The 13,597-nt window shown below is 31.2% G+C and overlaps 1 protein-coding gene across 1 annotated transcript; it reads right to left on the reverse strand.

Annotated features, from left to right (window-relative positions):
• Positions 1–2,293: 2,293 nt before the first annotated feature.
• Positions 2,294–3,494, reverse strand: LOC122602113 (protein SPIRAL1-like 5). Its single transcript, XM_043774841.1, has 2 exons — positions 2,940–3,494; positions 2,294–2,845 (listed from the first exon to the last, which is right to left on the reverse strand). Exons 1-2 carry the CDS (start codon positions 3,225–3,227, stop codon positions 2,771–2,773), a joined length of 363 nt encoding a protein of 120 aa, XP_043630776.1. The 5' UTR covers positions 3,228–3,494; the 3' UTR covers positions 2,294–2,770.
• Positions 3,495–13,597: the final 10,103 nt, after the last annotated feature.

The raw sequence follows: 13,597 nt of genomic DNA on the forward strand, positions 1-13,597 counted from the left end.
TAGCTACCTAATTATCTTTCATATATATATTTCTCCTTACTTTCTGTCTTACTCTCTCTGACCTATCAATATGTATACACATACAGTATATATTAATTTGAGAGATCGACATCCACCTACTATAATTGGATATGTTCAATATTATAATCATCAAAAAACAAAAATGTATCTCTTTATTAATTCAATTCTTGTACGTGGGTGCTTAGGTGGTGGTGGTGCCTATTATTGTTGGTTGTTGGTTTTCATTTGAGTTTTAAATATTTGATTAGCCGTGGAGATTGAAATTGGCTAAATTGTACGTACGTGTGGATGTTTGTTTAAGGGAAAACACTGTTCGATGTTAATTTGGCTTGTTATGGATATATATTGTTTTTGGGAAATGATAATAGTATTATTAATTTTAATTAGCTTACCACAATATATAAGTTTTACAATACACAATATAAACTAATATTACGTATATGTGATAGATTTATCATTTATTATGGTACGGATATTACTTCCTATTGTTTTATCTAACATACGTACTATAAGTTAGGTGAGGTTTAATAATAAAAAAAAAATAGCGACCTAATCAATAATATTTAATCTATCAAGTCATTATATTTGTTTTTTTACTTAATAAACAAATAATAATTGTATTGACTTGATTCATACAAACGTCATTTATTCATTCAGTTAATTTACCAATTCAATCACTTATATATAATGGTTACAAAAAGAGACTCTTAGTCTCTTATTTTTTAAACTATCGTCACTACCAATTTATATTAATTGTCTATATTATTTTGACATTTTGAATTAATTGTTGGCACTATCATAACCAATAGTCTCTGCTGTCACCATCATGTTGTCGCCACATCACTTTCGCCCCACCGTTGTAGCATCGCGTGGATTTTCCTTTAGTTTGATTCAAACGTATTGGCATATTGATATTGTTTGCAAGTATTTAGTACACTTATACAAGAGAAGTAACTCGATCACAAATTTATGGTCTCATATACTATGTTAGTTGTGCGCGTGTTCTCGATTATTTTTCACAAACCACAGTCACACGCATATATACAAGGAATATTTTTGTAAATTGGACTACTCCGTAATTTATTGAATGCATGGTCTACACTTTTTTTTAACAAAAAAAGAAAAAGGAATATTTTTGTAATTTAATTATTCCTCGTAATTAAGTTCAAAAGGGTGATATGACAAATCAATCAAGCTCAGTTCACCTAGTAGGCCAGTAGATCCAGTTTCATTAAGAAAAGAGTAATACGTACATTTTCCGCCATACATATCATCTTGATTTTCATTTGCTCGGCCACCCGACCTCACCGCCATATATATATATATATATATATAATAATGCAATTATATATGGAATCTGTCTGAATATATATGCATAAACATGACTCAGTAAATAAAATCTAGTCGTACTTATAATTAGCTAGCTATACCAACCAATTAACTTGAAGTATATTCATCATTATCATACTAGCTAGCTTGTTACATCAATATATTGTGATAATTAATGGTGATTTGAATTCTAAGAATTAATTAAGCGGCGCAGATGTAATTAACAACAAAGTCCTGGATCTGATACTAAGCAATTAACTTAATTTCTTTGTTTGAACAACTAGCTAGCTAGCTGACTCAAATGTATCATGATCAGTACGTGGTTATTCTGTACCTTCACTATCCCAAGTTCTAACCGGCCTCATATATAGGCGAGAGAATCCACGAACTGAACGCCCTCATTTGCACGATAGATCAGACACAAGCTAGGGCCAGATTAAATCTTAAATCGCGCTCTGATAGATACTTCACAAATTAATTAAGTGATGAAAGTGCGTGAACTTAATTTTCCCACTATACCAACTTAATTAGTAGTAGTAGTAGTAATATGCGCGCTTGATCGATGAATTGATCAATAAGATATATGGTACCTTTTTGTTACTGGCCGGGAAGGGTAAGGAAATCATATCTATTAATTGACTAATTATTACATAGCCCTAGCTAGCTAATTAACATATCCCACTACGTACATACTGGCCGGAGTTCTCAATTGTTTCTCCCTAGCTAGCTAATTAACTGGCATTTATATATGTTGCGAATTTTTACTATAGACTTTCAATATATAGAACTCCGTCATTCAAATTTCGATCTGTGATCGATCATTTATCTTTGCATGGTCATTCATATATCTTTGACAAGTAGTACTACAAGAATTGAAGTAGCCAAATTACATACTACAGATCATAATCATCATATATATCTTATGATCAAATTAAATATCACAAACATTCATTACAAATTATTTTGTTAATGTTCATACATAAAATATATATATACCACACAAATATATATATATATGGAAAATAAAAAATACACTCAACAATCCAGATAAGGCATCCCTTGCAAATTAACCCTAGCTAGACACCTTTTAGTAACAATTGTTTAAACTAATTAAACAAGAAACTTTCAAACTTAATTGCCATAAATAAACTCATTCAACAAAGCTAGCTAGCCCTAGCTAGAAAGCTAGGCATTCCCAGGAGGGCCTTCAGAAAATTTAGATCCAACACCCTTAGCTTCTCATAGTTAATTATCACACTACAAGACCATATATATATATATAGTTATAACTATATATATGTATATGAGGCCGGAATTCTAGTTGACATTCTATTGCCAGGATTTCATAAAAATGAGAATATGAGATAAAGTTTAATTAAAATCATAAAGTATATATAGCTAGAGATGAATCATCGATCGATCACTTATCTCCGAACAAGTAACCAAGAGATGAATCTCCACCCGGAACTGATCTCACCTTTGTAGATGGCCGACCCTATATATATATATGATCAATAATCATTGCATAAATTAATTTAAAAAAAAAAAACTCACGATCTGATCAAAATTAAGTAACTAAAAAGACTTACCGTCACTAGAACATCTCTAGACTTCTGACCATCTCCATGATAAATAAATTTACTGGAGGAGGTGGTGGAATCATCCTGCTTCTTAGTAGGAGTTGGGGCCTTTTCCGGCGGTGACTTCTCTTTCACGATGTCATCATCGGTGCCATATGGTGGAATAGACACTGTAGGCGGTGATGAAGAGACTGTAGTAGGTTGATCCTTTTGTTGCTGCCGTCCTAATTCGTCAAACCCAAACAAGTAGCCCAAAGAACTTTGCCCTCCTCCAGAGTGGTTGTTTCTTTTGTTCATTGTTTATTAATTAATAACCCTAATTAACTAGCTACCTAGCTAGAAGTTAATCTTTGATCTCGATGATCTTTCTCTAAAGCTTATATATATATTGATATAACCTAGCTAGCTAGCTAATTAATTATTTGTATCATAAAATGTATATATGGGGGAGACATTTGCCTTTTATCATATTCAATTTGAATCTATCATCAAATTAATTAGTTTGATATGTGACACAATAATACTGTTTTTAGACCCATTTTGTGTGTCTGTTTATGTCGTGGTGGGGATCGATATGTGTTGATTGGTTGGCTTTGTTTCTTTTAACATATAAAATGTTATCTTGATGGGCTAGCTTATATGCCACACTGATGGATAGGTTGTATGTATAATTAATTTAAGGGGGTATATATACATAACCTAATTTTACAAGTCTATCAAATAATTAAGCTTCTGCATATATATAAATGGCATCACATTATGGGGTTTTTAATTGTTAGTAGATTAGTACGTAGATGTAATTAACCAAGAGCTGCATTAATTAAGCTGGTTATTTTTATGAGAAATAAATTATATTGAGTGAACAAACGTACTTCCACAGGTCGCTGCAGCTAGCTAGCTATGATCACACAAAGTTAATAAAATCATATATATATATATATATATATAGTTTCTTTAATGTGAGAACCATTTTTTTTTAAGAACCATGAGAACTTTTAAAATATATATTCACTCACATGTTTTTTTTGTTTATTCACATGTGAAATTATATAAAAATGTATGCTGTGGAAAAAAATTTTTTAAGAAACTTTCAAAATAGTTTTTTGTTCACATGTGACAAACTACTATATATAAGGTTTTGGAAAAAAAAATTCTTCTGCAACATATGTTTTTATAACGTTTCACATGTGAATGAACAAAAAAAACATATGATCCAATATGAAATTTAGGAGTTCTCACAGTTCTTAAAAAAAAATATGTTCTCAAAATAGTGGTATATATATATATATATATATATTTATGAGGAGACATGGCTACAAATTAATTAATTAATTGTTTGATCAATTGATAGATGCGATTTGTGTAAGGAGGTGTACAACCCTTTTTAGTCGTACTTAATTTATCAAACATGTTTTTAAGTATAGAGTATTGTGAAAACATTTATTTATGAAAAAAAGAGTGCATGGATCACCTCCTTTTTGGTCTAATGTTTGCTTCTCTCCAACCTTTGTGTATCTTCCGTATGCAATGATCCCTTATCTTGCTGCTACAAGTTCAATAAATATATAACAAGTTGTTGTTAAAATATGGAATCTTATTTGAATGAATATATATATATATATATATATATAGGGAAAAGTGAGTATGAGACTGTTATGCATTCAACTTGGGTGAAAAACCCCTCACATACTAATATTTTAATATCTTAAATAAATACATGGCCCCCCATGATTTTTACCTTTTAAAAAAAGGTATGTGGGGGGTTTTTCACCCAACTTGGGTGCCTAACAGTCTCATATTTCATTCCCCCATATATATATATATATATATATATATATATATATATATATATATATATATATGTAGCGATCAATTAAATTGAATAGATTAAACTCCATTTAACCCGTGATGTATGTATTCAGAGACGGAGCCAAAACTTTTTTCACGAGGGGGCAATTTAATTTAAAAGTTGTTTGTCATACTTATAAGGATTGTATCTAAAAATGTAAATTAATTGGACCCTAGCTCGGAATAGAAAATGGACCCTTAAAAGAATTTCTTTACTCACACCGGGTGTAACACTCATATTTAAAAACTAAAAGTTATATTTAATAAATAAAGATCACGCGTGCCAGACAAGGTCTTATTAAATTAAAACTTCTTCAATCATAATGCAGGAAACCCGAAAAATATTTTTTTTTTATGAAGTAATTAGCTTGTATATATATATATATATATATATTCTACATACTATTATGATTATTAAAATTAAAACAACTCAAGCTTTTTATTCTATCGATGGAAAACTCTATATTAAAATTAATGTTTCGATGACCAATGACTTCCAAAGAAGCTTACGACAATGAAGATATTTGTACGTATTTCCTATTATTTTTTCTTATTTTGAGAAAAAAATTATACATATACCATTTAAATTTTGAAATTTTACATTGTACCAAAATTGGAGTGGGCGCAGCAAACTAGAAAAAATCTAGTTATATATTTATGTTGATGTTGAAGACTCCTAACTAGAAAAAATCTAACATAGTAATTGATCGAACTTATATAACCAAAGTTTTATAACACAATTGGAAAAAGTTTATAAGGTCCCGAGATGGTTTTAGAGTGTGTTATATCGTCTTGTATTTTCAAAATTTACTTTTGTAGCTTGTAATTTTTTTCCTCTAGCTAGTGTCTTGCTAGTTGGATTTATATTTTAGTTTCTTTTTGCCATTAAAAAAAAAACAACTGAAAAAGATTTCAATTTCCATATATATTTGTAAACATGCTGAAATTGTTGTCACTTGCTTGTTGAGGTGTTCTAGCTAGCGATCGATATTAGGCAATACTACGTGTGTGATCGTTCTAATTTTTTTAATAAGGTGTTAAATACTTGAAAATATCGGGATGTTTACCATTCATCATCTTAATCGGGTCCGCGCTAAACTCCTCGTCAAATAGATTCTGATTTAAATAACTCCTCGATAAAAAACCCTGTCACCGAGAGATCTAAAAAAAAACACTTTATTTGACCCACAATAAGTGGAAATTAAATACATATGGTCACTCCCAAATATGCGTAAGGTATACTCAAACCGCCTAATACCTCTTAAGATGAATCAAGCCTCTGTTAGCGATGAATGTGATTTTAATTAATCGATCATATCTAATTAAGTTGTTCTAAGATCGAACTCTTTGTTCAATAGATAACTACTTAATTGGATAAGACCCGTCTGATGATATCATTTATAATATAACTGAAAGAGGGGGTTGGAGATACACTTGGCACCCCCAATCCCCCTCCTAGATCATAATCTTTCCTCCATATTAATCCTCTAATTTTTAATATTTATTTAATATTTATATTTATTAAGGCCAACCTTTATATTAATAATAATAAAAAAAATCCCAAAAATCATTACTATTTTATTATCTATATATATATACTACCTAGGAAAAAACCCTCACATATTCTCACTAAAAAAAACCTACGACCAAACCAAAAAAAAAAAAGTCGACTACCAAAAGGTTCGACCTTCTTTGTAACACCCCGAGCTAGGCTCGAAATATTACCGAAAAAATATAGCGTATACATGGAATTATCATAGAATAAGTCTAAATGAATAAAAAAGGATCCGATGAATCCAACCTCAATATAAAGTGCAAAGTCACAATCAAAAGATGGCTATCGATCCTAAGCATAAAGTAAAGCAATGGGCGAATGAATCCTTGATCCACAAAAGTTCAACCCCGAGTCCAACATAAGTATATATCAAACTTCACATCCAAAAATTTCTTGATTTCCTGAAAAGTGTACTAAACAAAGTCAATACTAGATTGGTGAATTCGTAGTATTGGGTCACAAGGAACCATCGTCAACAATCATAATATGTATAAGGAAAAGTAAGTAATGTCTTACCACAAAAAATAGAGTATGCTTGTGAATGTACCGCACAATTAAGTATATTTGTGTGTATCTCCGCACACCTAAATGAATATGCTTGCCCGTGTATCTCCGCACAAATAAATAAGTATGCTTGCGTGTATCTCCGCACAAATAAATAAGTATGCTTGTGTGTATCTCCTCACAAATAAATAAGTATGCTTGCATGTATCTTCGCACAAATAAATAAGTATGCTTGTGTGTATCTCCGCACAAATAAATAAATATGCTTGCGTGTATCTTCACACAAATAAATAAGTACATGCGTAAACAAATCCATCCACAAGTCATCGATCATCAACCATCAAACCAACCAAAACTATATGTACATATACTTAGGAGGATTCTACTTTCAACGAGTTCTTGATGCTTATATATAGGGTCACCCGCAACCTTCCCACATCTCAAACCCTTTGAAAGCATAATCGACTTCCATGTATGCACATCTATCCTAATAATCACAATATCACAATCATATACGTAACCATCCAACAATCAATCAAGGCCATCCATCAACCAAACAAATCAATCAAGACCATCCATCGATCAACAATCAATCAAATCATCCATTAATCAAACAATCAATCAGTAAATCAATAAGCCGTAAATCAAATCAACCAAACAATCAAATAAGCAAGCATGTATATGTACACTTTTCAGCCCGAATCTCAATTGAGTAGGGAGCTACGGAACTCACCTTGAGCGGTTATGACAAGTATTGGGCTACAAGCGTAAGATATTCGTCACACGTTCACAACCAAAATTACCTTCAAAGAGTCAAACCCGAATTTAAGCTAGATGGAAGGATTTCTTGGACTTTGACCTTCAAATCCTTGGTATGATGATTAAGTGATGATAATGATGATGATTCTTGTATAAATCTTGTTCAAACAACACTAATTGAAGAAGAAATCTAGAGATTGAGAGAGATAAGTATGTATGTGTGTGTTCTTAAGTGTGTTTATAGAGAAAGAGTGAAAGATAAATGAATGGATGGATGAGGGAAAGTGTAAGAGTTTGGGGAGGATAAAGTTGGGTCAAATGTAATTAATCTCTTCTTTTTTATATATATATATATTCCAGCACTATTAGACTCTTACCCCATGAATTAGTCTTATTCTGTCTATTTCTCATTTTTGCCACTTTTAGACTTACTCAGAGAATTAGTAGCACGAGTTACATACATGAAGGGTGAATCCAAAAAGAAAAGGCAAATGTTACATACATAATTAACGAAAGTCAATAAGTCCAACACCACGAATGTTACAATAAATCATATAGTCAACAAAAGTCAAACATAGTCAAATAAGTCAAAATTCGCGAATGTTACATCCTTCTATACCAGGTAACATGTTTTTAATTTTTAAAGATCATCACTTTTATGAAATTTAATATATTATGAACTTAAATTATTATTATTATTATTATTATTATTATTATTATTATTATTATTAGTTTATTATTATTATTAGTATTGTAATTAAAAGTTGGAAAAAAAAAGGTAAACTGAAATCAATATTTATAAGGAGTTAATTTTCATATGTCTCATTCTTTAGTATTTGTATTGATTAAATTGTGATATTAGTCATAGGAATTTAATATACTTGAACTCTAATTTTTTTAGCTTTTGATTAATATACATTGAGATTACTCGTCCATTGGACGAGCCTGAGCACTAGTTATATATATTTTGAATGCGTTTTCCCCCCTAATAATAGGTAACATTACTCTTATAGATTTATCAAAACTTACACTTAATTAAAAGATTCAAACATACTCATCAGTCATCACATCAAGCAACCCTAATTGAATTGTACGGGTATAAAAAGTGATCCAATTTTAGGTTGGCATGCTCACGTCAAGCAACCCAAAGTGGTACCAAGATGCATGATTGTCTAACTAATTGTGGGATTAAGTGTGCTTTAATTAATTATCATTGGCGTAAATAATAGCATACCTATAGTTAAGGCTTACAAATTAAACTACTATTTATGGTACGATCAAAATCATATTAATTGATGATCAACGATGAAGCCATTTTGATCGAGATGGAATTAAAGGTCAGCTCCTATAACATATATCGGCCACTTTCAAGCAAAAAAGAAATCATTTAATTAAGGCAGAAAAGGAATTATCATGATATGAACAGATCTTTCTATTTTTTCGTTTATAAATATGATACGACATTTGGGAACTTAAGCAAACATAGGTGGGTTACATTGATGGACATTTCATTTGGGGAACAAAAGATGTGCGGTGTACACGTTCAATCAAGAAAAGATAAGCATTTAATTACCAATAATTCATCATCAAAAAGCAAATCATAATTCACTGTATATATTGCACCTAACAAGCTTCTATAAATTTTGATGTTAAATATATCTATATATAACAACGTACCCATTATTTATTAGGCAACAAAATAAAAAATAAAAAATTAAAAGACTAGCTAGGCTTCAACTTTCTAATGGGATGGAGATCTTTAAGAAAAAGATTGTTAGACCAATGAATAAGTTGTATATATCCTCACTACTGAAAATGGTTGACACTTTTAATAATTTTAAAGTTATTTGGTAGTCATGTATATATAATAATTTATGATAGGAAGGAAACTTGTAGGGCAAAGTATTGCAACAAATTAATTTAAATACTTTAACCATCGTCCAGCAATCACTTTGTTCATAACTTTATATTAGTGTTTGCATGTTTTCATGCATTAGCTAATTCTTTTTCATAAATTAATATATAGCTAGCTAGAACCTTTACTTTGAATGGTCATAGTGAGACAGGTGTTTCAAGTTTTATTAACAAATCAGCATCCAAAGATCACAATCAAATTAAGGCACAGTTAAGTAATCATAATCTCAAATCTAAAAGTTTTTGGGTAGTCTTTGGAGCTCGAACCACACATTTCTGAGATAAAACTTAAGACTCTCGATAACCTCCTAATAATCTACTCCTACAAATGTAGGATATGGGATTTGAACTCTGATATATGTTACAATCGGTTAATTAAACCTAAGTCGTAAATCGAAGAATGCTAGCCTAGACCTGTAAAATTGATAATGAAATTAAGTTGACTTTTAATTGTCGAAGTGAAAGAAATTGCTTTTAAGATATTTGTATCGAGTGGACTTGGCCCATAAAATATACAAGGTCCATATAAACTATGATTACAAAGTAAATAATTACCATAATAAGGCCACATTCTGTTGATATTATGTGTTAGTTAAGAAGGAAAGTCAACACCACAATAATGCCCATTATGGTCAAACAAACTATAAGTGATTAAGCATGAAAATCAATTATCGAATTAATAGATATAACAGAACCAATGTAAATCCTAATGCTTTTGTTCATGGTTTTTGATTAATCGAAATAAGTGGTTTGACGATGATTTGGTTCGGTTTATATTTTTGGTTACGGTTTATAAATGATTATTAATTGAAAGCGTGTGAACCTCATATTCACTGGCGGAACTACACCTAAATGAGGGGTAGGCCGGACTACGAGTTCTTTAAATTTTTGTAGTATAATTTTTCTGAAAAATGATGGATTTTTTATTGGTGTCACGGGTCATATAAATACGAGATATCGGTCAATGTAATTAATTTTAAACTTTCAAAATATTTTCCTATCAATATAACTTATAAAGATGTATTTGTACTAAATAAAGGTGCATAAATAGAGAGTTAGAAAATAAACAAGTTCATGAGTTAATGTAATTTAATGTTAGTCAAATGTCACCAAACGAATCCAAATTTATCGATTTTTTAAATGTTAGACATTCAAATTTTTATTTTTTTTTAATCATAAAAAGCTATTCAAGTTTTCGAAATCAAGCATGGTTTTTATTAGTGTGTTACGATTACGTAGATAAGTTATAATGAATATATTCATATCAAAAGACTTCTTACTTGTGGCTTTTCAAAGACCGGAGGGTTACATGCTTACATGAACTTTTTTTTTCAACTCATAAATTTTTGATGAAATTTAAGCAAATAATTCACATTAGCCCCTCCTAGTTTACCAAATTTTCATTTTAGTTTCCAACATTACTTAATTAACTTTTTCTCAACTACTCCGTATATAATTGTTAGCAAACTGCCAAACTCCAATAAATTATGAATAGGAGAAGTTGAAAACAATTCATCCTAAACTTTAATTGATTGATTGATTGATCGATCGACTGATTGATTACGTAAAAGTTAAATTGTGTTAAAAAAGAAAAAGTTAAAAATAACTAAAAAGTTAAAAACAATATATATGATTAACCCAGCCCGGCCCAAAGTAAGCCCACACATTTTTAGTAATGAGCCCAAGCTTATGGTCCAATAAATCAACCTGTCCAAGGAGGAACTTACTAGTAGCTACTGACATACTCCAGAAACTTGAGGAACTTTATATTCAGTTATCATTATAATTTCTCCGTTAGCATTTCCGGCCGGCCAACCAACCGTTTCCGTCCAAATCACAGGTTCACATTTTCAATCTATACCTCTGTATTTTTATTTAATTATATATTGTGATATGTGTCTTCTGTTTGTATATATCATGATCAAAAAGTATAAAAGAATTATTATTATTCTTATTATATCGAATATGATGATTTGTTAATGTGATATATAATTGAAAATTCTCATTGATTAATATATATTTACTAGTCGTATGCCTGCGCGGTGGTGTAGTGGAGGTGGTGGTGGTGACGGGTGGGGCGGTAGTGGTGACGGGACGGGGACGGGAGTGATGTGATTATTAATGTAAAAATAATTGATGTAAAAGGGTTAATGTAGTTATTTAAGACTTAAGGATAGATTCTGTAAATTAAGTTCATTAAGGGTATTATAGATATTTCTAGTATGGATCTTTAAAATAGTAAATAAAACGGGAGGGACATTTTGGGATATCAACAACTTGGTTGAAAAAAATGAACAGAATTAAATGTTTAATAATGTAGTATAGATGTAGATATAGATATAGCTAGTCATACCAAAGCAATTTACATAATCAAGCTAGGTATATTCATATATGATGCATGTATGGCTTTGTCACAAGTTAATTATGTATAGTAACAACGTACGGCCAAGCTAGATATGGAATGTAGCGTGACGGTGAGATTTATATTCAGAATCTAGGTAGTGATCTGTATATAAGTAGATGATATTGAACTGGAGAATATTAGTAATGATCAATTTGGTAAAGTGGCGGATTGTATTGTAAGAATTAATCTTAGTTGGGTAGCATGGAAAGGATGACCATCAACGCAAAAATCAAGTACACCCGCAGTAGTTAGATGGTTTACAGGTTTAGTATTTCGCGGATAACTGTCTTCAGATTTTTTGTTATATCTTTACTATGGTAATTTTTAGTACCAAGTACAAACAAGGAGGACATATTTCTAAGGAATACATATTGGTGTAGAGTTTGTATGACACGAAACTGTGTAAATATCTAATTGTTGCCAATGGGGTTGGTGACCCATTGGTAAGGTCTTTGACCTTGGGAGGATCCACCTGGGTTCGAGTCTCACTTCCCACATTTGTGAGGGTGGATTAATTAAGGGTTTTTCGAGAGTCCTGGTTTCCAGGCATACGTGTAATTTAGTAATAGAAGTAGAATAGAATGCCCTTCCAAATATAAAAAAAAAACATCTAATTGTTGTTGTAACTGTTTCCTTAGTGGAGTTTGATACGCCAAAGTTCCGCTTCCGCATAAATTTTAAACATTGTTTTGTGTGCTATTATTTTACATTTCCCTGCCCTTAATATATGTGTAAAATGCATGATGATGAACTGATTTACGTCAAATGCATTCTTAGCTCAATGGGTTCAGGAAGTAAGTCAACTAACACAAATCCAAATTTCTCTCTAGTATATTATGTTGCAAATGGCCAAACATATTGTGTTGCATTTTTTCCTGATTTGAAGACTCTTAATTGTATTCTTATCATACAATATAGATACTACAATTTCTACACTAAATTATGAACCAGGTGACAGAGAAGTCTCTCTTTGTTATGTAGTATAAATTTCTATGCTAAATCTTTTGGTTTTTCTGACTTTTACGTTGCAAATTGCTAGCTTGATACGCATTTTGCAAAGAATCAAGGAAGCCATATGCGTGGAATAACTGCACCATTGCGGGCAAAAAATATCTTCAATAGGATTTATCCTATCACAACATCATGGGGTAATACTAGTTTTTGTTTGATGTTCAATTTGTCATGGTGCTCGGTTTATATTGGTTTCCAAACTTAAATTTTTAAATTTGCAGTCAATACTGTAACACCAAAGAAGGTAAAGGATGATGGTTTTGAGAAGAACAGACAGATGAAAAAGGAGGAGGTTGATCCAATTGTTACTTTCAGTAAGCCACCACCAGTTCCACCGCTTCTTGGACCGCTTGTTCTTTTGTCACTGTGGGAAACGTGGTCAACCTATGATGATAACTGATAAAGGTGATGTATCTAGCTTGTTTTTGAATTACCAGCTTGTTTTCGCTATCTTGTTTTGCTATGTCTAACGATAAAGAGTGGACAATAGAAACTTAATCACTAGAGTTCTACTGTAAATCTTTTGTAATAATAGCAATGTGACGTTTCGACTGTTGAAGAACCCTGAATAGTTTGTGAGGAAGAAGCGGTTAGACTTGTCTGGCATGACTGACTAATGCGTTGATAGGGTAAAGCTGGTTGTTCGGTTTGCATAGCTGAATACATAACAAA

This window comes from Erigeron canadensis, chromosome 5, assembly GCF_010389155.1.
Source record: "Erigeron canadensis isolate Cc75 chromosome 5, C_canadensis_v1, whole genome shotgun sequence".
NCBI classification, from domain to species: domain Eukaryota; kingdom Viridiplantae; phylum Streptophyta; class Magnoliopsida; order Asterales; family Asteraceae; genus Erigeron; species Erigeron canadensis.

Coding starts and splice junctions, on each gene's coding strand:
- LOC122602113 (XM_043774841.1), bottom strand. CDS start 3,227: ATGAACAAAAGAAACAACCACTCTGGAGGAGGGCAAAGTTCTTTGGGC. Junction 2,846..2,939: donor CTAGAGATGTTCTAGTGACG/GTAAGTCTTTTT, acceptor ATATATATATAG/GGTCGGCCATCTACAAAGGT.